Source organism: Staurois parvus, unplaced genomic scaffold, assembly GCF_062004578.1.
Source record: "Staurois parvus isolate SC_StPar_1 unplaced genomic scaffold, SC_StPar_1.0 ptg000344l, whole genome shotgun sequence".
NCBI classification, from domain to species: domain Eukaryota; kingdom Metazoa; phylum Chordata; class Amphibia; order Anura; family Ranidae; genus Staurois; species Staurois parvus.
In genome coordinates, this window is record NW_028318140.1 from 3,002,860 (window position 1) to 3,029,372 (window position 26,513).

General features: G+C 52.0%; 1 protein-coding gene across 1 annotated transcript in view; it reads right to left on the reverse strand.

The window, feature by feature from the left end:
* The window catches only part of QRFPR (pyroglutamylated RFamide peptide receptor), a 130,492-nt gene that overhangs the window by 35,921 nt on the left and 68,058 nt on the right, over positions 1-26,513 (reverse strand). The window contains exon 2 of the mRNA XM_089684316.1: positions 25,533-25,691. Within this exon, the coding sequence (XP_089540442.1) occupies positions 25,533-25,691 (159 nt within the window). The remainder of the gene's footprint in view (positions 1-25,532; positions 25,692-26,513) is intronic.

Sequence of the window (26,513 nt, forward strand, 5' to 3'; positions counted from 1 at the left end):
AAAAGAAAGCTCCATTTGTGTGAAAAAAGGGACATAAATTTAGTCTGGGTACCGCGTAATTACCAGTTGAACTAGCACAGTGCTAAATACCAAAAAATGGCTGTTCATTAACCTCTTCACGCCGGCTGCACACAAATGTGCGGCCTCCCGGCGTCTGCGCCTAGACACCAAGCGGCCGCACATTTTTGTGCAATTAAAAAAAACATATGTGCTGAGAATGTGTGCCCTGCGCGCTCCCAGCACAGATGTCCGGTACTCACGGAAAGGTCCCGATCTCCTCTTTTGATCGGGACCTTTCCTGATCATGTGACCGCTGTGACGGCGAATCACGGCGGTCACATGAACCTAAAACCCACCTCCTGGCTTCTGAAACCCTTAAAGGGTGACGCCAAGGGGTTAAGGAAGTAACCCTTCCGGAGAGCAAGTGTTTTAAAAAGTGAAGGCTAAGTGGACAGAAATTGATACCTCTGATTCCTCTTGATTTGAATATATTGTATCTGTACTGTCTGCCCTCGTGTTGTAAAACCTTACACAAACTGTTGGCACTACACAAATCCTGTATGATTATAATAAAATTATAATATCAGAATGTTGAGGGAAACTCAATATATACTCGCTTACTCCTTTCAAACCAACATTTGTCATGTTTAGGACCATGACTTATCTGTGTTGTGAGAGACAGATGCAGCTACCACAATGCAGGCAAGCCATGGCAACATTTAGCACTTTCTGCTTACTGTTATTTATGGTTCAACTGGTATAATATTGTCTGTTCTGTATTTTTATTGGTAATTTAATTAAAATAAAGTTTGCTCAAAAACTATTATTTTTCTTTATTAGCTGTTGCTTAACTATCTATATTTCAGCTACCTATACAGGTGAAACTCGAAAAATTAGAATATCGCGCAAAAGTTCATTTATTTCAGTAATGCAACTTAAAAGGTGAAACTAATAGATGAGGTAGACTTATTACATGCAAAGCAAGATAGTTCAAGCCGTGATTTGTCATAATTGTGATGATTATGGCTTACAGCTCATGAAAACCCCAAATCCACAATCTCAGAAAATTAGAATATTACATGCAATCAATAAAACAAGGATTGTACATAGAACAATATCGAACCCCTGAAAAATATAAGCATGCATATGTACTCAGTACTTGATTTGGGCCCCTTTTGCAGCAATTACTGCCTCAATGCAGCGTGGCATGGAAGCTATCAGCCTGTGGCACTGCTAAGGTGTTATGGAAGACCAGGATGCTTCAATAGCGGTCTTCAGCTCTTCTGCATTGTTCGGTCTCATGTCTCTCATCTTTCTCTTGGCAATGCCCCATAGATTCTCTATGGGGTTCAGGTCAGACAAGTTTGCTGGCCAATCAAGCAAAGTAATCCCACGGTCATTGAACCAGGTTTTGGTGCTTTTGACAGTGTGGGCAGGTGCCAAGTCCTGCTGGAAAATGAAGTCAGCATCCCCATAAAGCTCGTCTACGGAAGGAAGCATGAAGTGCTCCAAAATCTCCTGGTAGACAGCTGCGTTGACCCTGGAATTAATGAAGCATAGTTGACCAACACCAGCAGATGACATGACTTCCCAAATCAACACAGACTGTGGAAACTTCAGACTGGACTTCAAGAATCTTGTAGTGTGCGCTTCTCCTTTCTTCCTCCATACTCTGGGTCCTTGGTTTCCAAATGAGATGCAAAAGTTACTCTCATCAGAAAAGAGGACTTTGGACCACTAAGCAACAGACCAGGTCTGTTTTTCTTTAGCCCAGGTAAGATGCTTCTGACGTTGTTTGTTGTTCAGGAGAGGCTTGACAAGAGGAATACAACATTTGAAGCCCATGTCCAGGATCCGTCTGTGTGTGGTGGCTCTTGATGCACTGACTCTAGCTTCAGTCCACTCCTTGTGAAAGTCCCCAACGCTTTTGAATGGCCTTTTCCTTACAATCCTCTCCAGACTGCGGTCATCCCTGCTGCTTGTGCACCTTATTCTTCCACACTTTTCCCTTCCACATAACTCTCTATTAATGTGCTTTGATACAGCACTTTGGGAACATCCAACTTCTTTTGTAATTACCTTTTGAGGCTTTCCCTCCTTATGGAGGGTGTCAATGATGGTTTTCTGCACAACTGTCAGGTCAGCAGTCTTTCCCATGATTGTGATTCCTACTGAACCAGACCGAGTGTCAGGGCTCCCAGGTATGACCAGAGGTGTGTGACTGACGCAGGGAAACGCAGACTTCAGATATGTTATAAACAATACGATTTATTAACACTAACAATACAAACATAAACGCAGTGCAATACTAAACATAATACAGTGCAAACAAACCCAACCAACCACCCACAGATAACAGTACAAACAATGCGAGCGTCGTCAGGCAGGCCGGGTCAATATCAATCGGGCAGGTAGGTACAGGGGGAGCAAGCAGAGAATGGTCGGGGTCACAAGCCAGGTTCAGCAGGTAGCAGACAGCGAGGTACAGAGGGTCAGGCAGAGGGATGGTCAGGAACGAGCCGGGGTCAGAGCAGGAGAAGTCAGCAGAGGTATAGATCAGGCCGGGTCAGCAACAAGACAGGAACAGGAATAGGAACAGGAACAGAAACAGGAAGCAGGAACAGGATACAGGGCCCAGGAAAAACATACACCAAGGCAGAGTCTGCAGGTCTGGCCATCCCTTAAATACACCAGCATAAGCAGTTTCAGGTGTTTTGCTGGCTGCAAGGTTGAGTCTCTGATTGCTGGGAGCACCCGCTGGCCAGCCCTGGTACTGCAGCTCATAAGGCAGGTGAGTCCCACCATTGCTGGCCAGTCCATTCCTGACAGTACCCCCCCCCTCAAGAAGCGGCCTCAGGACGCTCCAAACAGTCCTAGCTGGGCAAAATGTTCCACCGCCCGGGTCTGGTAACTGGCGGGATATCAAAGACTGGCCCACCGGGCAGGACTCCGGGCAGCGGCACACCGGGCAGGACTCCGGGCAGCGGCACATCGGGCAGCGGCACACCGGGAAGAGGCACACCGGGCAGGACTTCGGGCAGCGGCACATCGGGCAGGACTCCGGGCAGAGGCACATCGGGCAGGATTCCGGGCAGAGGCACATCGGGCTGGACTCCGGGCAGAGGCACATCGGGCTGGACTCTGGGCAGAGGCACATCGGGCTGGACTCCAGGCAGAGGCACATCGGGCTGGACTCCGGGCAGAGGCACATCGGGCAGGACTCTGGGCAGAGGCACATCGGGCGTGACTCCTGGCAGAGGCACATCGGGCAGGACTCCGGGCAGAGGCACATCGGATCACCAGGCGACGCAGCAGGCAGCGGGCCACCAGGCGGAGCAGCAGGCACCGGGCCACCAGGCGGAGCAGCAGGCAGTGGGCCCCCAGGCGGAGCAGCAGGCAGCGGGCCACCAGGCGGAGCAGCAGGCACCGGGCCCCCAGGCGGAGCAGCAGGCACCGGGCCCCCAGGCGGAGCGGCAGGCACCGGGCCCCCAGGCGGAGCGGCAGGCACCGGGCCCCCAGGCGGGGCGACAGGCATCGGGCCCCCAGGCGGGGCGACAGGCATCGGGCCCCCAGGCAGAGCGGCGGGCGCCGGGCCCCCAGGAGGGGCGACAGGCATCGGGCCCCTAGGCGGGGCGACAGGCATCGGGCCCCCAGGCGGGGCGACAGGCATCGGGCCCCCAGGCGGAGCGGCGGGCGCCGGACCCCCAGGCGGAGCGACAGGTCTCGGGCCCCCAGGCAGAGCGGCGGGCGCCGGACCCCCAGGCCTCAGGCCCCCAGGCGGAGCGACAGGTCTCAGGCCCCCAGGCGGAGCGACAGGTCTCAGGCCCCCAGGCGGAGCGGCGGGTGCCGGACCCCCAGGCGGAGCGGCGGGCGCCGGACCCCCAGGCGGAGCGACAGGTCTCGGGCCCCCAGGCGGAGCGGCGGGCACCGAGTCACCAGGCACGACAGTGGGCTCCGAGTCAACTGGCAAGACTGCGGGTACCGAGTCAACTGGCAAGACTGCGGGCACCGAGCCAACTGGCGGAACAGCGGGCTTCGAGTCGTCTGGCAAGACTGCGGGCACCAAATCGTCTGCCAAGACTGCGGGCACCGAGTCGTCTGGCAAGACTGCGGGCACTGAGTCGTCTGGCAAGACTGCGGGCACCGAGTCGTCTGGCGGAACAGCGGGCATCGAGTCAACCGGCGGAACAGCGGGCACCGAGTCGTCTGGCAAGACTGCGGGCCCCGAGTCGTCTGGCAAGACTGCGGGCACCGAGTCGTCTGGCGGAACAGCGGGCATCGAGTCAACCGGCGGAACAGCGGGCACCGAGTCGTCTGGCAAGACTGCGGGCACCGAGTCGTCTGGCAAGACTGCGGGCACCGAGTCAACTGGCGGAACAGCGGGCTTCGAGTCGTCTGGCAAGACTGCGGGCACCGAGTCGTCTGGCAAGACTGCGGGCACCGAGTCGTCTGGCAAGACTGCGGGCACCGAGTCGTCTGGCAAGACTGTGGGCACCGAGTCATCTGGCGGAACAGCGGGCATCGAGTCAACTGGCGGAACAGCGGGCACCGAGTCGTCTGGCAAGACTGTGGGCACCGAGTCGTCTGGCAAGACTGCGGGCACCGAGTCGTCTGGTAAGACTGCGGGCACCAAGTCGCCTGGCAAGACTGCGGGCACCGAGTCAACTGGCGGAACAGCGGGCATCGAGTCAACTGGCGGAACAGCGGGCACCGAGTCGTCTGGCAAGACTGCGGGCACCGAGTCGTCTGGCAAGACTGCGGGCATCGGGTCACCAGGTATGACAGCGGGCACTGGGTCACCAGGCATCAGGTCATTTGGCTCGCCAGCGGGCACCGCGTCATCTGGCAAGGCAGTGGGCACCGAGTCACCAGGTACGACAGCGGGCTCTGAGTCAATTGGCACGACAGCGGGCACCGGATCAGGTACCGGATCATCTGGATCAACAGCGGGCATCGAGTCAACTGGCCTAATAGGATCATCAGGCTGGATCAGTTCATTATGCTGGGTAGAAGCATCCGGCTGAGTAGAGGCATCCGGCTGAGTAGAGGCTTCAGGCTGAGTAGAGGCTTCAGGCTGAGTAGAGGCTTCAGGCTGAGTAGAGGCTTCAGGCTGAGTAGAGGCATCAGGCTGAGGAGAGGCATCAGGCTGAAGAGAGGCATCAGGCTGAAGAGAGGCATCAGGCTGAACCACGGAAGGCAGGTTCTCGGACGGCAGGCTGACCGGTTTGGATACTGGCAGGATGGTACTGGTTGGAAAGAATTTTCGCTTTTTTTCTGGTTTTAACTACTGGGGGCACTGCAAGTAAACGCAGGTCTGCAAATGAATGGAGCAGCTGGAGACAGAGAAGAGCTGGAGGATGGAACAGTCGCTACAGAGGGCTTCTTTACAGGGTTAAAGGCAGGATAGGTGCAGCGAGTGGGAACAGGGTACTGACATGCGGTAGATAGCCAAGTATACTGGGCTGTAACTGGAGGAGTTGTTGGGAATACAGGAGTAGAGCTCTGAGGAAATAGATTAGAAGCAGGACTGGGTCTTTGTAAGCTGACTGAGGCTGGGTGTAACAAATCTGTCCATGTCTGCAGTATGGGTTGAACAAAGCTGAGCTTACACAAATCCTGTCTGACCAAAGACTGCACTGCGTTTATACAATCTCTTAGTACCTGTGGTGAACATGTGGAATAACGCTCCAGAAAGTAACCCACATCATCCTCTAATAACCACACCAGGGACTCTACCTGGTCTGCACTAAATGGTGGCAAAAATTCATCCCTGCATTCGGGGGTACCAGATGAAACCAACTCAGCACAAACCTCAATCAATGGCTGCACCTCAGAGAACTCTGTGCCCTGATCTACTAGAACATGAGCGAGCCGTATACATTCTAGCAGTTCATCCCGGGTATACTCCTTCAGAGTTTGATAAGCATACTCCCTGTCATCAAACACTAGCAGATATAAATACGCAACCTCATCCAGATCCATCCTTCCCATCAACAAACCAAGATGGCTTCCCTGTGCAGCCACTTCTGGTCAGGATTGGCCTTGGTGTAATGTCAGGGCTCCCGGGTATGACCAGAGGTGTGTGACTGACGCAGGGAAACGCAGACTTTAGATATGTTATAAACAATACGATTTATTAACACTAACAATACAAACATAAACGCAGTGCAATACTAAACATAATACAGTGCAAACAAACCCAACCAACCACCCACAGATAACAGTACAAACAATGCGAGCGTCGTCAGGCAGGCCGGGTCAATATCAATCGGGCAGGTAGGTACAGGGGGAGCAAGCGGAGAATGGTCGGGGTCACAAGCCAGGTTCAGCAGGTAGCAGACAGCGAGGTACAGAGGGTCAGGCAGAGGGATGGTTAGGAACGAGCCGGGGTCAGAGCAGGAGAAGTCAGCAGAGGTATAGATCAGGCCGGGTCAGCAACAAGACAGGAACAGGAATAGGAACAGGAATAGGAACAGGAACAGGAACAGAAACAGAAACAGGAAGCAGGAACAGGATACAGGGCCCAGGAAAAACATACACCAAGGCAGAGTCTGCAGGTCTGGCCATCCCTTAAATACACCAGCATAAGCAGTTTCAGGTGTTTTGCTGGCTGCAAGGTTGAGTCTCTGATTGCTGGGAGCACCCGCTGGCCAGCCCTGGTACTGCAGCTCATAAGGCAGGTGAGTCCCACCATTGCTGGCCAGTCCATTCCTGACACCGAGAGACCATTTAAAGGCTCAGAAACCCTTTGCAGGTGTTATGGCTTAATTAGCTGATTAGAGTGGGACACTTTGAGCCGAGAATATTGCACCTTTTCACAATATTCTAATTTTCTGAGATTGTAGATTTGGGGTTTTCATGAGCTATAATTAGAGATGAGCGAAGTATTCAAAAATTCGATTCGACTGATTCGGCGAATTCGTAGAAAAATTTCGATTCGAGTCGAATATATTCGCTGTGAATTTAACTTAAAAAAGGGTGTTTCTAGGCTTCAGAGAGACTTAATATTAGTGCTGAACACTGTACCTTTAATTTAAATGCCCTTGGAGTCTGCTGGGGAAGAGAAATAATACTGTCAGGCAGTATGACATGCAGATGAGTGCCGTCGATCTTAGAATCACCGCACACTTCACTCATTTGGCCAGTCACGGGGCCAAAACCAGAGTGTGGAGCCACAGTGTGGCGGTGGAGGCAGCAGCAATGGGAGGCCATACAGCACCCTATGACAAAAATGGAAACCACCAGCAGTGTGAGGAGACCTGAAAGTGGCACATGGCAGAGTGTGGCGATAGAGACAGCAGCAATGGGAGGCCGTACAGGGACCCATGACACACTCTGGACCTGGCAGCAGCATGAGGAGGCGGTACAGGGGCCCATGGCAGATTACGGGCCTGGCAGCAGCATGAGGAGTCGGTACGGGGGCCCATGGCAGATTACAGGCCTGGCAGCAGCAATGGGAGGCCGTACAGGGACCCATGACACAATCTGGACCTGGCAGCAGCATGGGGAGGCGGTACAGGGGCCCATGACAGATTACGGGCCTGGCAGCAGCATTTGGAGTCGGTACGGGGGCCCATGACACACTCTGGACCTGGCAGCAGCATGAGGAGGCGGTACAGGGGCGCATGACAGATTACGAGCCTGGCAGCAGCAACTTGGACAGGAGGACGTTCAGTTTCTGCACCGTCTGGTGCGTGCTCGCAAACTGTTGTCTCTTGGAAACGGATTCCAAGAAAGACTGCTGACGGAATCTGTGAAGAGGAGTAGCAGGAGAAGGAGCATCTGAACGAGCGGAATATGCCAACAAGCGACAACAGGGGCCCATGACAGATTACGGGCCTGGCAGCAGCATGAGGAGTCGGTACGGGGGCCCATGGCAGATTAGGGGCCTGGCAGCAGCTATGGGAGGCCCGTAATCTGCCAGCACCCTATGACAAAAAATGGAACCCACCAGCAGTGTGAGGAGACCTGAAAGTGGCACATGGCAGAGTGTGGCGATGGAGACAGCAGCAATGGGAGGCCGTACAGGGACCTATGAGAGACTCTGGACCTGGCAGCAGCATGAGGAGGCGGTATAGGGGCCCATGGCAGATTAGGGGCCTGGCAGCAGCTATGGGAGGCCCGTAATCTGCCAGCACCCTATGACAAAAAATGGAATACACCAGCAGTGTGAGGATACCTGAAAGTGGCACATGGCAGAGTGTGGCGATGGAGACAGCAGCAATGGGAGGCCGTACAGGGACCCATGAGAGACTCTGGACTTGGCAGCAGCATGAGGAGGCGGTATAGGGGCCCATGGCAGATTAGGGGCCTGGCAGCAGCTATGGGAGGCCCGTAATCTGCCAGCACCCTATGACAAAAAATGGAACACACCAGCAGTGTGAGGAGACCTGAAAGTGGCACATGTTTGGGGCATGATTCATGGCGGATTTAGTCAGTTGTGTCAGGAACTGGTGGTTTGAAATCCAGACTAATCCACGCCTGATTCATTTTCACAAACGTCAGTCTCTCCACACTTTGGGTGGACAGTCGTGTCCTCCGCGGAGTTGCAATACCTCCTGCCGCACTAAACACGCGCTCCGATGCCACGCTACTGGCCGGGCATGACAGCCTTTCAAGGGCAAATTCAGCTAGTTGGGGCCAAAGGTCAAGTTTCGTTGCCCAGTAGTCAAGGGGATTGTCTACCTCGGTTGGCAGGGTGCTGTCCAAGTAGGCCTAAGCCTGTTGTTTGAGGTCCTGCTCCAGGTCCACCTGATGCTGCTGCGGCTGGTTAGTAGTTTCCTCACTGCGCTGGTGAAGAAAGCTACTCATCATCGACTGCAGACTGAGGCAGCCGCTGCTGGTGGAGCTGCCACTGCTCCTACCACCCCACCCCTCCCCTGCTGCCATGGCAGCGGAACGCGAGCGCACAGGGCCCACAGTGTCTGAGGATGGACGTTGGCGCAGACAGGCAGAGACCAGCTGACTACATAGGTGGTTTTTATAGTACGTTATTTTGGCCTCCCTCTCAGCAGGTGTGAAAAAGGCCACCATTTTTGAACGGTAGCGAGGGTCCAACAAGGTGGACAGCCAAAAGTCATCCCTCTGTCTGATGGTTATTATTCGGCTGTCGCTACGCAAGCAAGCGAGCATGCTATGGGCCATTTGTGCCAAGGAATGCGAGGGACTCCCTGCCTCCATCTCCACAGCATACTGCCACGGTGCGTCTGGGTCCTCTGTCTCCTCCTCCTCCTCCTCTACCAGATGCTCCTGCTCCTCCACTCCTGTCCGCTGAGTGGAAAAACCACCCATTTCACTCAATAATTCCTGAGCACCAATGTCCTCCTCTACCTCCTCCTCTTCTTCCTGTCCTGCCCCCACAGGGGTCATGTGGCGTTGAGATCTGTGCGCCACGTCTACCGCACCCTGACCAGCCATTGTTAACAGCATTTGTTCCAGGACGTGCAACAGAGGAATGACGTCGTTCATCCCATAGTCCTGCCGACTCACGAATAGCGTGGCCTCCTCAAAGGGCCTGAGCAAGCGCAGGTGTCACGCATGAGCTGCCAATGGCTGACATCTAAGTTACACAGGGAGTACCTTTATCCGCTTTTAACATCAGGAAATCGGTGATGGCCTTTCGCTGTTCGTAAAGGCGGTCTAACATATGTAGGGTTGAATTCCACCTTGTTGCAACGTCACAGCATGAGGAGTCGGTACGGGGGCCCATGGCAGATTACGTGCCTGGCAGCAGCAATGGGAGGCCCGTAATCTGCCAGCACCCTATGTCAAAAAATTCAACACACCAGCAGTGTGAGGAGACCTGAAAGTGGCACATGGCAGAGTGTGGCTATGGAGACAGCAGCAATGGGAGGCCGTACAGGGACCCATGACACACTCTGGACTTGGCAGCAGCATGAGGAGGCGGTATAGGGGCCCATGGCAGATTAGGGGCCTGGCAGCAGCAATGGGAGGCCCGTAATCTGCCAGCACCCTATGTCAAAAAATTCTACACACCAGCAGTGTGTGAGGAGACCTGAAAGTGGCACATGGCAGAGTGTGGCGATGGAGACAGCAGCAATGGGAGGCCGTACAGGGACCCATGAGAGACTCTGGACCTGGCAGCAGCATGAGGAAGCGGTATATAGGGGCCTATGGCAGATTAGGGGCCTGGCAGCAGCTATAGGAGGCCCATAATCTGCCAGCACCCTATGTCAAAAAATTCAACACACCAGCAGTGTGAGGAGACCTGAAAGTGGCACATGGCATGAGACACTGTGGACCTGGCAGCAGCATGAGGAGGCGGTATATAGGGGCCCATGGCAGATTAGGGGCCTGGCAGCAGCTATGGGAGGCCCGTAATCTGCCAGCACCCTATGTCAAAAAATTCTACACACCAGCAGTGTGTGAGGAGACCTGAAAGTGGCACATGGCAGAGTGTGGCGATGGAGACAGCAGCAATGGGAGGCCGTACAGGGACCCATGACAGACTCTGGACCTGGCAGCAGCATGAGGAGGCGGTATATAGGGGCCTATGGCAGATTAGGGGCCTGGCAGCAGCTATGGGAGGCCCATAATCTGCCAGCACCCTATGTCAAAAAATTCTACACACCAGCAGTGTGTGAGGAGACCTGAAAGTGGCACATGGCAGAGTGTGGCGATGGAGACAGCAGCAATGGGAGGCCGTACAGGGACCCATGACAGACTCTGGACCTGGCAGCAGCATGAGGAGGCGGTATATAGGGGCCCATGGCAGATTAGGGGCCTGGCAGCAGCAATGGGAGGCCCGTAATCTGCCAACACCCTATGTCAAAAAATTCTACACACCAGCAGTGTGTGAGGAGACCTGAAAGTGGCACATGGCAGAGTGTGGCGATGGAGACAGCAGCAATGGGAGGCCGTACAGGGACCCATGAGAGACTCTGGACCTGGCAGCAGCATGAGGAGGCGGTATATAGGGGCCTATGGCAGATTAGGGGCCTGGCAGCAGCTATGGGAGGCCCGTAATCTGCCAGCACCCTATGTCAAAAAATTCTACACACCAGCAGTGTGTGAGGAGACCTGAAAGTGGCACATGGCAGAGTGTGGCGATGGAGACAGCAGCAATGGGAGGCCGTACAGGGACCCATGACAGACTCTGGACCTGGCAGCAGCATGAGGAGGCGGTATATAGGGGCCTATGGCAGATTAGGGGCCTGGCAGCAGCTATGGGAGGCCCATAATCTGCCAGCACCCTATGTCAAAAAATTCTACACACCAGCAGTGTGTGAGGAGACCTGAAAGTGGCACATGGCAGAGTGTGGCGATGGAGACAGCAGCAATGGGAGGCCGTACAGGGACCCATGAGAGACTCTGGACCTGGCAGCAGCATGAGGAGGCGGTATATAGGGGCCCATGGCAGATTAGGGGCCTGGCAGCAGCTATGGGAGGCCCGTAATCTGCCAGCACCCTATGTCAAAAAATTCAACACACCAGCAGTGTGTGAGGAGACCTGAAAGTGGCACATGGCAGAGTGTGGCGATGGAGACAGCAGCAATGGGAGGCCGTACAGGGACCCATGACAGACTCTGGACCTGGCAGCAGCATGAGGAGGCGGTATATAGGGGCCTATGGCAGCTTAGGGGCCTGGCAGCAGCTATGGGAGGCCCGTAATCTGCCAGCACCCTATGTCAAAAAATTCTACACACCAGCAGTGTGTGAGGAGACCTGAAAGTGGCACATGGCAGAGTGTGGCGATGGAGACAGCAGCAATGGGAGGCCGTACAGGGACCCATGACAGACTCTGGACCTGGCAGCAGCATGAGGAGGCGGTATATAGGGGCCTATGGCAGCTTAGGGGCCTGGCAGCAGCTATGGGAGGCCCGTAATCTGCCAGCACCCTATGTCAAAAAATTCTACACACCAGCAGTGTGTGAGGAGACCTGAAAGTGGCACATGGCAGAGTGTGGCGATGGAGACAGCAGCAATGGGAGGCCGTACAGGGACCCATGACAGACTCTGGACCTGGCAGCAGCATGAGGAGGCGGTATATAGGGGCCTATGGCAGATTAGGGGCCTGGCAGCAGCTATGGGAGGCCCATAATCTGCCAGCACCCTATGTCAAAAAATTCTACACACCAGCAGTGTGTGAGGAGACCTGAAAGTGGCACATGGCAGAGTGTGGCGATGGAGACAGCAGCAATGGGAGGCCGTACAGGGACCCATGACAGACTCTGGACCTGGCAGCAGCATGAGGAGGCGGTATATAGGGGCCCATGGCAGATTAGGGGCCTGGCAGCAGCTATGGGAGGCCCGTAATCTGCCAGCACCCTATGTCAAAAAATTCAACACACCAGCAGTGTGTGAGGAGACCTGAAAGTGGCACATGGCAGAGTGTGGCGATGGAGACAGCAGCAATGGGAGGCCGTACAGGGACCCATGACAGACTCTGGACCTGGCAGCAGCATGAGGAGGCGGTATATAGGGGCCCATGGCAGATTAGGGGCCTGGCAGCAGCAATGGGAGGCCCGTAATCTGCCAACACCCTATGTCAAAAAATTCTACACACCAGCAGTGTGTGAGGAGACCTGAAAGTGGCACATGGCAGAGTGTGGCGATGGAGACAGCAGCAATGGGAGGCCGTACAGGGACCCATGACAGACTCTGGACCTGGCAGCAGCATGAGGAGGCGGTATATAGGGGCCTATGGCAGATTAGGGGCCTGGCAGCAGCTATGGGAGGCCCATAATCTGCCAGCACCCTATGTCAAAAAATTCTACACACCAGCAGTGTGTGAGGAGACCTGAAAGTGGCACATGGCAGAGTGTGGCGATGGAGACAGCAGCAATGGGAGGCCGTACAGGGACCCATGAGAGACTCTGGACCTGGCAGCAGCATGAGGAGGCGGTATATAGGGGCCCATGGCAGATTAGGGGCCTGGCAGCAGCTATGGGAGGCCCGTAATCTGCCAGCACCCTATGTCAAAAAATTCAACACACCAGCAGTGTGTGAGGAGACCTGAAAGTGGCACATGGCAGAGTGTGGCGATGGAGACAGCAGCAATGGGAGGCCGTACAGGGACCCATGAGAGACTCTGGACCTGGCAGCAGCATGAGGAGGCGGTATATAGGGGCCCATGGCAGATTAGGGGCCTGGCAGCAGCTATGGGAGGCCCAAAACCTGCCAGCACCCTATGTCAAAAAATTCAACACACCAGCAGTGTGTGAGGAGACCTGAAAGTGGCACATGGCAGAGTGTGGCGATGGAGACAGCAGCAATGGGAGGCCGTACAGGGACCCATGACAGACTCTGGACCTGGCAGCAGCATGAGGAGGCGGTATATAGGGGCCCATGTCAGATTAGGGGCCTGGCAGCAGCAATGGGAGGCCCGTAATCTGCCAACACCCTATGTCAAAAAATTCTACACACCAGCAGTGTGTGAGGAGACCTGAAAGTGGCACATGGCAGAGTGTGGCGATGGAGACAGCAGCAATGGGAGGCCGTACAGGGACCCATGACAGACCCTGGACCTGGCAGCAGCATGAGGAGGCGGTATATAGGGGCCTATGGCAGATTAGGGGCCTGGCAGCAGCTATGGGAGGCCCATAATCTGCCAGCACCCTATGTCAAAAAATTCAACACACCAGCAGTGTGTGAGGAGACCTGAAAGTGGCACATGGCAGAGTGTGGCGATGGAGACAGCAGCAATGGGAGGCCGTACAGGGACCCATGACAGACTCTGGACCTGGCAGCAGCATGAGGAGGCGGTATATAGGGGCCCATGGCAGATTAGGGGCCTGGCAGCAGCTATGGGAGGCCCGTAATCTGCCAGCACCCTATGTCAAAAAATTCTACACACCAGCAGTGTGTGAGGAGACCTGAAAGTGGCACATGGCAGAGTGTGGCGATGGAGACAGCAGCAATGGGAGGCCGTACAGGGACCCATGACAGACTCTGGACCTGGCAGCAGCATGAGGAGGCGGTATATAGGGGCCTATGGCAGATTAGGGGCCTGGCAGCAGCTATGGGAGGCCCATAATCTGCCAGCACCCTATGTCAAAAAATTCTACACACCAGCAGTGTGTGAGGAGACCTGAAAGTGGCACATGGCAGAGTGTGGCGATGGAGACAGCAGCAATGGGAGGCCGTACAGGGACCCATGACAGACTCTGGACCTGGCAGCAGCATGAGGAGGCGGTATATAGGGGCCCATGGCAGATTAGGGGCCTGGCAGCAGCAATGGGAGGCCCGTAATCTGCCAACACCCTATGTCAAAAAATTCTACACACCAGCAGTGTGTGAGGAGACCTGAAAGTGGCACATGGCAGAGTGTGGCGATGGAGACAGCAGCAATGGGAGGCCGTACAGGGACCCATGAGAGACTCTGGACCTGGCAGCAGCATGAGGAGGCGGTATATAGGGGCCTATGGCAGATTAGGGGCCTGGCAGCAGCTATGGGAGGCCCGTAATCTGCCAGCACCCTATGTCAAAAAATTCTACACACCAGCAGTGTGTGAGGAGACCTGAAAGTGGCACATGGCAGAGTGTGGCGATGGAGACAGCAGCAATGGGAGGCCGTACAGGGACCCATGAGAGACTCTGGACCTGGCAGCAGCATGAGGAAGCGGTATATAGGGGCCTATGGCAGATTAGGGGCCTGGCAGCAGCTATAGGAGGCCCATAATCTGCCAGCACCCTATGTCAAAAAATTCAACACACCAGCAGTGTGAGGAGACCTGAAAGTGGCACATGGCATGAGACACTGTGGACCTGGCAGCAGCATGAGGAGGCGGTATATAGGGGCCCATGGCAGATTAGGGGCCTGGCAGCAGCTATGGGAGGCCCGTAATCTGCCAGCACCCTATGTCAAAAAATTCTACACACCAGCAGTGTGTGAGGAGACCTGAAAGTGGCACATGGCAGAGTGTGGCGATGGAGACAGCAGCAATGGGAGGCCGTACAGGGACCCATGACAGACTCTGGACCTGGCAGCAGCATGAGGAGGCGGTATATAGGGGCCCATGGCAGATTAGGGGCCTGGCAGCAGCAATGGGAGGCCCGTAATCTGCCAACACCCTATGTCAAAAAATTCTACACACCAGCAGTGTGTGAGGAGACCTGAAAGTGGCACATGGCAGAGTGTGGCGATGGAGACAGCAGCAATGGGAGGCCGTACAGGGACCCATGAGAGACTCTGGACCTGGCAGCAGCATGAGGAGGCGGTATATAGGGGCCTATGGCAGATTAGGGGCCTGGCAGCAGCTATGGGAGGCCCGTAATCTGCCAGCACCCTATGTCAAAAAATTCTACACACCAGCAGTGTGTGAGGAGACCTGAAAGTGGCACATGGCAGAGTGTGGCGATGGAGACAGCAGCAATGGGAGGCCGTACAGGGACCCATGACAGACTCTGGACCTGGCAGCAGCATGAGGAGGCGGTATATAGGGGCCTATGGCAGATTAGGGGCCTGGCAGCAGCTATGGGAGGCCCATAATCTGCCAGCACCCTATGTCAAAAAATTCTACACACCAGCAGTGTGTGAGGAGACCTGAAAGTGGCACATGGCAGAGTGTGGCGATGGAGACAGCAGCAATGGGAGGCCGTACAGGGACCCATGACAGACTCTGGACCTGGCAGCAGCATGAGGAGGCGGTATATAGGGGCCCATGGCAGATTAGGGGCCTGGCAGCAGCAATGGGAGGCCCGTAATCTGCCAACACCCTATGTCAAAAAATTCTACACACCAGCAGTGTGTGAGGAGACCTGAAAGTGGCACATGGCAGAGTGTGGCGATGGAGACAGCAGCAATGGGAGGCCGTACAGGGACCCATGAGAGACTCTGGACCTGGCAGCAGCATGAGGAGGCGGTATATAGGGGCCTATGGCAGATTAGGGGCCTGGCAGCAGCTATGGGAGGCCCGTAATCTGCCAGCACCCTATGTCAAAAAATTCTACACACCAGCAGTGTGTGAGGAGACCTGAAAGTGGCACATGGCAGAGTGTGGCGATGGAGACAGCAGCAATGGGAGGCCGTACAGGGACCCATGAGAGACTCTGGACCTGGCAGCAGCATGAGGAAGCGGTATATAGGGGCCTATGGCAGATTAGGGGCCTGGCAGCAGCTATAGGAGGCCCATAATCTGCCAGCACCCTATGTCAAAAAATTCAACACACCAGCAGTGTGAGGAGACCTGAAAGTGGCACATGGCATGAGACACTGTGGACCTGGCAGCAGCATGAGGAGGCGGTATATAGGGGCCCATGGCAGATTAGGGGCCTGGCAGCAGCTATGGGAGGCCCGTAATCTGCCAGCACCCTATGTCAAAAAATTCTACACACCAGCAGTGTGTGAGGAGACCTGAAAGTGGCACATGGCAGAGTGTGGCGATGGAGACAGCAGCAATGGGAGGCCGTACAGGGACCCATGACAGACTCTGGACCTGGCAGCAGCATGAGGAGGCGGTATATAGGGGCCTATGGCAGATTAGGGGCCTGGCAGCAGCTATGGGAGGCCCATAATCTGCCAGCACCCTATGTCAAAAAATTCTACACACCAGCAGTGTGTGAGGAGACCTGAAAGTGGCACATGGCAGAGTGTGGCGATGGAGACAGCAGCAATGGGAGGCCGTACAGGGACCCATGACAGACTCTGGACCTGGCAGCAGCATGAGGAGGCGGTATATAGGGGCCTATGGCAGATTAGGGGCCTGGCAGCAGCTATGGGAGGCCCATAATCTGCCAGCACCCTATGTCAAAAAATTCTACACACCAGCAGTGTGTGAGGAGACCTCAAAGTGGCACATGTTTGAGGCATGATTCATGGCGGATTTAGTCAGTTGTGTCAGGAACTGGTGGTTTGAAATCCAGACTAATCCACGCCTGATTCATTTTCACAAACGTGAGTCTCTCCACACTTTGGGTGGACAGTCGTGTCCTCCGCGGAGTTACAATACCTCCTGCCGCACTAAACACGCGCTCCGATGCCACGCTACTGGCCGGGCATGACAGCCTTTCAAGGGCAAATTCAGCTAGTTGGGGCCAAAGGTCAAGTTTCGTTGCCCAGTAGTCAAGGGGATTGTCTACCTCGGTTGGCAGGGTGCTGTCCAAGTAGGCCCAAGCCTGTTGTTTGAGGTCCTGCTCCAGGTCCACCTGATGCTGCTGCTGCTGCTGCGGCTGGTTAGTAGTTTCCTCACTGCGCTGGTGAAGAAAGCTACTCATCATCGACTGCAGACTGAGGCAGCCGCTGCTGGTGGAGCTGCCACTGCTCCTACCACCCCACCCCTCCCCTGCTGCCATGGCAGCGGAACGCGAGCGCACAGGGCCCACAGTGTCTGAGGATGGACGTTGGCGCACAAAGGCAGAGACCAACTGACTACATAGGTGGTTTTTATAGTACGTTATTTTGGCCTCCCTCTCAGCAGGTGTGAAAAAGGCCACCATTTTGGAATGGTAGCGAGGGTCCAACAAGGTGGACAGCCAAAAGTCATCCCTCTGTCTGATGGTTATTATTCGGCTGTCGCTACGCAAGCAACCGAGCATGCTATGGGCCATTTGTGCCAAGGAATGCGAGGGACTCCCTGCCTCCATCTCCACAGCATACTGCCACGGTGCGTCTGGGTCCTCTGTCTCCTCCTCCTCCTCCTCTACCAGATGCTCCTGCTCCTCCACTCCTGTCCGCTGAGTGGAAAAACCACCCATTTCACTCAATAATTCCTGAGCACAAATGTCCTCCTCTACCTCCTCCTCTTCTTCCTGTCCTGCCCCCACAGGGGTCATGTGGCGTTGAGATCTGTGCGCCACGTCTACCGCACCCTGACCAGCCATTGTTAACAGCATTTGTTCAAGGACGTGCAACAGAGGAATGACGTCGTTCATCCCATAGTCCTGCCGACTCACGAATAGCGTGGCCTCCTCAAAGGGCCTGAGCAAGCGGCAGGTGTCACGCATGAGCTGCCAATGGCTGACATCTAAGTTACACAGGGGAGTACCTTTATCCGCTTGTAACATCAGGAAATCGGTGATGGCCTTTCGCTGTTCGTAAAGGCGGTCTAACATGTGTAGGGTTGAATTCCACCTTGTTGCAACGTCGCAGATCAGGCGATGCTGTGGAATTCCGTTCTGCCGCTGCAGCTCAAGGAGGGTGTGCTTTGCGGTGTAGGAATGGCTGAAATGCATGCAAAGTTTACGTGACATTTTAAGGATGTCTTGCAGTGGGATGGTGGATTTTAAGAACCGCTTGACAACCAGATTGAACACGTGAGCCATGCATGGCGCATGGCACAACCTTCCTTGATGCAGAGCAGACACCATGTTCTTTCCGTTGTCGGTCAACATGGTTCCGATTTTCAGTTTGCGCGGAGACAGCCATCTGTCGATTTCTCTGTTCATTACACTCAGAAGTTCCTCCCCTGTGTGACTACGTTCGCCAAGGCATACCAGGTGCAGAACAGCGTGACACCGTTGCGCCCTGCACATGTGATATGCCGGTCGGGTAATGGGACTTGGCACGGGGGTGGCGGCTGAGGACACGGCGGAAGAAGAGGTGGTAGAGGCGGACATCTTTGCCGGACCAAGGACGTGCAAACGTGGAGGCAAAAGCGGCGTGACCTGTCCAAGTTGCTGGTGCGGCTGTGACGGCACCACGTTCACCCAGTGGGCCGTAAATGACATGTACTGTCCCTGACCATAGTTACAGCTCCACACGTTGGCGCTGCCGTGCACTTTGGCAGAGACCGACATGCTCAAAGACTGGCCCACCATGTCTTCTACATGTGAATGCAGGGCTGGCACTGCCTTTTTGGCGAAGAAATGACGGCTTGGCACTCTCCACCGCGGCGCGGCACAAGCCATCATTTCTCTGAAAGGTGCTGAGTCCACCACTTGGAAAGGGAGGGACTGCAGCACCAGCAACTTGGACAGGAGGACGTTCAGCTTTTGCACCGTCGGGTGCGTGCTCGCAAACTGTTGTCTCTTGGAAACGGATTCCAAGAAAGACTGCTGACGGAATCCGTGAAGAGGAGTAGCAGGAGAAGGAGCATCTGAACGAGCGGAAGATGCCAACGAGCGACAACTCCCCTCAGCAGAGGTGTTGGAGCCTTGACTGGCTGATGGAGGGCGATTGACGTCGGGTGACGGAGCAAGTAACGGAGCGGGTGATGGAGCGGGGGCTGGGGCGGGCAGAACCGCCGTATCTTTATCACGGTTTTCCCAGGCCACCAAATGGCGACGCTGCATATGCTGCCGCAACGCTGTAGTCCCAACATGGGCCCCCTGGCCACGCTTGACTTTCTGGCCACATAGTCGACATACGGCTACGTTTACTTCCTCGGGCGGCTTGACGAAAAATTGCCACACCGCCGAGTAGGAAACTTTGCCCCCGATACTCCTCACTGGCTGACTGCTGCTTCCTCCGTGCACACCGGCACCACTACTGGCCGTGGTGGTAGGCTGCAGTGGAGCTGGTGCTCTACTCCGTGGCCGTTTGGCTCCACTGACACTGCTGCGACCCTGCTGCTGTCTCCTGGGCAACCCACCGACTGTTTTGCTCGCTGCCAAGCTGCCACCCTCTTCTCCTGATGATGCGGAAGAAATTGCCTGATGACGACGAGGCTGCCAAGTGCGATCAACCTCCTCATCATCAAGTAGGGTCTCCGCCTCACTACTAGCCCCCTCGGCTGCGTCTGGGTCAGGAGACAGACCTGTCTCTAGACCGGCTACCGAGCCACTCTCCTCGCCACTACTTCTTCGCCTGGCTGCTGAAAAGGCGGATGTCTCCCCCCGTTCCTGACCGCCCTCTGTTAGCTCTTCCTCACTGTACAGTGGGGCTGAGCCCACAGCATGCGATACTTCGCTTGGTGAGGGAACACCAAAGGACAGGGGCAGGTAGAGGACACGTGATTTCAGTGGGCTTGGTCCCGGGCCATGCCAACTAACGGTTGGCTGTAGGTGTCAGAGGTGACCTGGGAAGAGGAAGACGACCGAGCCAACCAATCGACGACGGCAGGGTTGTCGGTGGAGACACGACCGCTGGATGACACCGGGAGCACTGGCCTCTGGCTGCGAATAGTGCTGCCTCGACCCCTTCCTCTGCTGCCACGTCTGCTCGCTCCTAAATCATTGCCTCCTCTGCCACTCCTCTGCATGTTGTCTGACATACTCTTTAATTAAACGATTATGTGTCCCTGAGTAACAATTCTGTGTCCCTGAGTAACAATTCTGTGTCTGTGCGAGTAACAATTCTGTGGCCCTAAGTAACAGTTCTGTGGCCCTCAGTAACAATTCTGTGTCCCTGATTAACGTTTCTGTGGCCCCAAGTAACAGTTCTGTGGCCCTCAGTAACAATTCTGTGTCTGTGCGAGTAACAATTCTGTGTCTGTGCGAGAAACAATTCTGTGGCCCTAAGTAACAGTTCTGTGGCCCTCAGTAACAGTTCTGTTTCCCTGAGTAACAATTCTGTGTCTGTGCGAGTAAGAATTCTGTGTCTGTGCGAGTAACAATTCTGTGGCCCTAAGTAACAGTTCTGTGGCCCTCAGTAACAGTTCTGTGGCCCTGAGTAACAATTCTGTGTCTGTGCGAGTAACAATTCTGTGTCTGTGCGAGTAACAATTCTGTCTGTGCGAGTAACAATTCTGTGGCCCTAAGTAACGGTTCTGTGGCCCTCAGTAACAGTTCTGTGTCCCTGTGTAACAATTCTGTGTCTGTGCGAGTAACAATTCTGTGGCCCTAAGTAACAGTTCTGTGGCCCTCAGTAACAATTCTGTGTCCCTGATTAACGTTTCTGTGGCCCCAAGTAACAGTTCTGTGGCCCTCAGTAACAATTCTGTGTCTGTGCGAGTAACAATTCTGTGTCTGTGCGAGTAACAATTCTGTGGCCCTAAGTAACGGTTCTGTGGCCCTCAGTAACAGTTCTGTGTCCCTGTGTAACAATTCTGTGTCTGTGCGAGTAACAATTCTGTGGCCCTAAGTAACAGTTCTGTGGCCCTCAGTAACAGTTCTGTGTCTGTGCGAGTAACAATTCTGTGTCTGTGCGAGTAACAATTCTGTGGCCCTAAGTAACAGTTCTGTGGCCTTCAGTAACAATTCTGTGTCTGTGCGAGTAACAATTCTGTGTCTGTGCGAGTAACAATTCTGTGGCCCTAAGTAAAGTTTCTGTGGCCCTAAGTAACAATTCTCTGGCACTCAGTAACAATTCTGTCTGTCCCTGAGTAACAATTCTCTGGCACTCGGTAACAATTCTGTCTGTCCCTGAGTAAAAATTCTGTGGCCCTAAGTAAAGTTTCTGGGGCCCTGAGTAACAATTATCTGGCACTCAGTAACAATTCTGTCTGTCCCTGAGTAACAATTCTCTGGCACTCAGTAACAATTCTGTCTGTCCCTGAGTAAAAATTCTCTGGCCCTAAGTAAAGTTTCTGTGGCCCTGAGTAACAATTCTCTGGCACTCCATAACAATTCTGTCTGTCCCTGAGTAACAATTCTCTGGCACTCAGTAACAATTCTGTCTGTCCCTGAGTAAAAATTCTGTGGCCCTAATTAAAGTTTCTGTGGCCCTAAGTAACAATTCTCTGGCACTCAGTAACAATTCTGTCTGTCCCTGAGTAACAATTCTCTGGCACTCGGTAACAATTCTGTCTGTCCCTGAGTAACAATTCTCTGGCACTCAGTAACAATTCTGTCTGTCCCTGAGTAAAAATTCTGTGGCCCTAATTAAAGTTTCTGTGGCCCTAAGTAACAATTCTCTGGCACTCAGTAACAATTCTGTCTGTCCCTGAGTAACAATTCTCTGGCACTCCGTAACAATTCTGTCTGTCCCTGAGTAACAATTCTCTGGCACTCAGTAACAATTCTGTCTGTCCCTGAGTAACAATTCTCTGGCACTCCGTAACAATTCTGTCTGTCCCTGAGTAACAATTCTCTGGCACTCAGTAACAATTCTGTCTGTCCCTGAGTAAAAATTCTGTGGCCCTAAGTAAAGTTTCTGTGGCCCTGAGTAACAATTCTCTGGCACTCCGTAACAATTCTGTCTGTCCCTGAGTATGAATTCCGTGGCCCTAAGTAGCGTTTCTTTGTCCCTAAGTAACAGTTCTGTGGCCCTGAGTAACAATTCTGTGTCTGTGCGAGTAACAATTCTGTGGCCCTAAGTAACAGTTCTGTGGCCCTCAGTAACAGTTCTGTGTCTGTGCGAGTAACAATTCTGTGTCTGTGCGAGTAACAATTCTGTGGCCCTAAGTAAAGTTTCTGTGGCCCTCAGTAACAGTTCTGTGTCTGTGCGAGTAACAATTCTGTGTCTGTGCGAGTAACAATTCTGTGGCCCTAAGTAAAGTTTCTGTGGCCCTAAGTAACAATTCTCTGGCACTCCGTAACAATTCTGTCTGTCCCTGAGTAACAATTCTCTGGCACTCAGTAACAATTCTGTCTGTCCCTGAGTAAAAATTCTGTGGCCCTAAGTAAAGTTTCTGTGGCCCTGAGTAACAATTCTCTGGCACTCCGTAACAATTCTGTCTGTCCCTGAGTATGAATTCCGTGGCCCTAACTAGCGTTTCTTTGTCCCTAAGTAACAGTTCTGTGGCCCTGAGTAACAATTCTGTGTCTGTGCGAGTAACAATTCTGTGGCCCTAAGTAACAGTTCTGTGGCCCTCAGTAACAGTTCTGTGTCTGTGCGAGTAACAATTCTGTGTCTGTGCGAGTAACAATTCTGTGGCCCTAAGTAAAGTTTCTGTGGCCCTCAGTAACAGTTCTGTGTCTGTGCGAGTAACAATTCTGTGTCTGTGCGAGTAACAATTCTGTGGCCCTAAGTAAAGTTTCTGTGGCCCTAAGTAACAATTCTCTGGCACTCAGTAACAATTCTGTCTGTCCCTGAGTAACAATTCTCTGGCACTCAGTAACAATTCTGTCTGTCCCTGAGTAAAAATTCTGTGGCCCTAAGTAAAGTTTCTGTGGCCCTGAGTAACAATTCTCTGGCACTCCGTAACAATTCTGTCTGTCCCTGAGTAACAATTCTCTGGCACTCAGTAACAATTCTGTCTGTCCCTGAGTAAAAATTCTGTGGCCCTAAGTAAAGTTTCTGTGGCCCAGAGTAACAATTCTCTGGCACTCCGTAACAATTCTGTCTGTCCCTGAGTATGAATTCTGTGGCCCTAACTAGCGTTTCTTTGTCCCTAAGTAACAGTTCTGTGGCCCTGAGTAACAATTCTGTGTCTGTGCGAGTAACAATTCTGTGGCCCTAAGTAACAGTTCTGTGGCCCTCAGTAACAGTTCTGTGTCTGTGCGAGTAACAATTCTGTGTCTGTGCGAGTAACAATTCTGTGGCCCTAAGTAACAGTTCTGTGGCCTTCAGTAACAATTCTGTGTCTGTGCGAGTAACAATTCTGTGTCTGTGCGAGTAACAATTCTGTGGCCCTAAGTAAAGTTTCTGTGGCCCTAAGTAACAATTCTCTGGCACTCAGTAACAATTCTGTCTGTCCCTGAGTAACAATTCTCTGGCACTCAGTAACAATTCTGTCTGTCCCTGAGTAAAAATTCTGTGGCCCTAAGTAAAGTTTCTGGGGCCCTGAGTAACAATTCTCTGGCACTCAGTAACAATTCTGTCTGTCCCTGAGTAACAATTCTCTGGCACTCAGTAACAATTCTGTCTGTCCCTGAGTAAAAATTCTGTGGCCCTAAGTAAAGTTTCTGTGGCCCTAAGTAACAATTCTCTGGCACTCAGTAACAATTCTGTCTGTCCCTGAGTAACAATTCTCTGGCACTCAGTAACAATTCTGTCTGTCCCTGAGTAAAAATTCTGTGGCCCTAATTAAAGTTTCTGTGGCCCTAAGTAACAATTCTCTGGCACTCAGTAACAATTCTGTCTGTCCCTGAGTAACAATTCTCTGGCACTCAGTAACAATTCTGTCTGTCCCTGAGTAACAATTCTGTGGCCCTAATAACGTTTCTGTGGCCCTAAGTAACAATTCTCTGGCACTGAGTAACAATTCTGTCTGTCCCTGATTATGAATTCTGTGGCCCTAACTAGCGTTTCTTTGTCCCTAAATAACGATTCTGTGGCCCTCATTAACAAGTCTGTGTCCCTGAGTAATGGTTCTCTGTCCCTAAGTAACTTTTCTCTGTCCCCAATTATCGTTTCTGTGGCCCTAACTCTGTCCCTGTCCCTAGTACAGAGCGGTCTGCCTCTGTTCAATAACTGCAGGCAAATGAAGAATTCCAAAATGGCCGCTATTTATAGCTCGACCATTACACAGTGCTGACTGGCTGGCTGCTGATTGGCTGATGCGATCACATGTAGTTGAGGAATGCATTATGGGTCAGCGCGCCTTGTCTGCGCGCCTTCTCAGACATCCCCGCTCCGTCGCCGCACATGTCAGCCGCCATTTTCTGAAAAATTTCGATTCGCACGTCCGAATTAGGCTATTTTTCGGATTCGGCACGAATCGAAATTTTTCCGATATTCGACTCGAATTCCACTTCGGATACTTCGATTCGCTCATCTCTAGCTATAATCATCACAATTATGACAAATCATGGCTTGAACTATCTTGCTTTGCATGTAATGAGTATATCTCATATATTAGTTTCACCTTTTAAGTTGCATTACTGAAATAAATGAACTTTTGCACGATATTCTAATTTTTCGAGTTTCACCTGTATATGTAGGTTACAGTGGTGACTCATAGGTTTAAAAAAATTGGCTCCTAGCTCAGAGTGAGATTTTGTCCAGGCCTGTTTTCAGCTACATGTTCATCTTTTTGATAATTAGCACCTGTTTGGTGTAATTGTTTAATCATGCCCTGGACCATATGTCCAAAAACCTTAAGGCCTAGTTTACATAAAAACACACTGCTGAGCTGCATTTCTACTAGGGTTGCCACTTTATCCCTTTAAATCTGAACACAAATAAATTACACAGGTTCTGAGGCTAATTTAATTCAGATAAGGCACTAAGTGAGTTTATTTATCACCTTAATCAGCCACAGAACCTGTATAAATAATAAGTGTTTGGGTTTAAAGGGATGAAGTGGCAACCCTAGTTTCTACCACATCCCAATCGCTTCCCCTTCAGCTGCAAAGCCAATGGACGGGGTTGTACACACGCTGTGGCTGCAATACCTTGCATGACGGTGTAGCAAAATTGATGCCCTCTTTTGTGCTTGGCAGGCAGTACTACTAATGAGGCCCATTCACCTGAATGGGGCTGAGTCACAATCACCCTACAGTCATGTGCAATGCACGCGGTTGTTGCGTGGTGGTGTGGGTTTTGAGGGTTAGAACATAACACACTGCCTGTCAAATGTCTTCTAAAGAGTAATCTGTGACAGATTACACCTCAGAGGGCTAAAGCAAGTGTAAACTAACTCTTACTGTGTACACTTGTGTACCTGAGAGAAATTATGCTGTTTTAAAAGCAAAATGTGGGCACATAAAATATTGATTAGATTTTGTATTTTTTATGTTTGTTCACTTTGTTAATTGATAAATAAAAACTGTTTATTGCATTATTTTTTAAAACATCCTCATTTAACAACATTTTTTCACAGGTGCCTAAAACTTTTGTACAGTACTTTTATCTTCAGGGAATGACTCACCTAGCATGGTGAATGCTCTTCTGTTTGTGTATTGCCATTTCATCTTCAGAGGATGTATGATTCCCTGATGTCTTTCCACAGCAATACATGTCATTGTGAGGATTTCAGTGACAATAGCAGTAGATTGAACAAATGGGACCATTTTACAAGCAAAGGCACCTGCAACATGATCAAAACAAAGCTAAATAAGTGTTAACATTTTATTTTTTTTTAATTTAAATTTTGTTTTCAACATTTTTACGAAACATAAAGGTCACATTAAACTTAATATACAAAGTATCGTTACTAATCTGTTTTTGCAAGTATTAACACAGCTGTAAAGTGTAAGGCAGCCTATGAATGTTAATATACAATTATTTTTCTATCTATCTTGTCCTTTTAAGGGATATCTAATTAAAAACAATGTTCCATGTCATGAATCAAAAATATCTAATATTTCAGCCTATGGGTGTCATGATGCAGACATAGAATCTTAACTGCTAAAAGATATTTCCTTGAAATGTCACATGAGTGTGCATATTTATCTCAATGCAAGTCAGAGTGGGAGCATATCCAGGTTACCTGTAGTATTACCTTATCTTGGGAAAAACAATACCAACCAGCTGAAAATATACGACATGGTCAACTGCAGCTTCACCAAAAACCTGGTACTGAATGCTGTCTAATAACAAATGGTTTCTTAAAGTTCAAGTTCACCTTTTGAAATAATTGTATGGTGCAGTACATGGACCCCTGCAAGCTAATATCCGCTGTGCAGTTTTGAAACATACTGATTAATTTAGCTTCTAGGCAGTGCTGGATTTATAACAGGGCAAAAGGGGCAACTGTCCTGGGCCCCCTGACAGGAGCCCCACCCCCCATACAAAAATTATATAAAAGAATCTAAAAAAAAAAATTATATAAAATAACAAAAAAAATAGCGAGAAAGTAATATAAAATATTTAATTAAAAAATTACTTTCTTGTATTTAACGTATCTTGA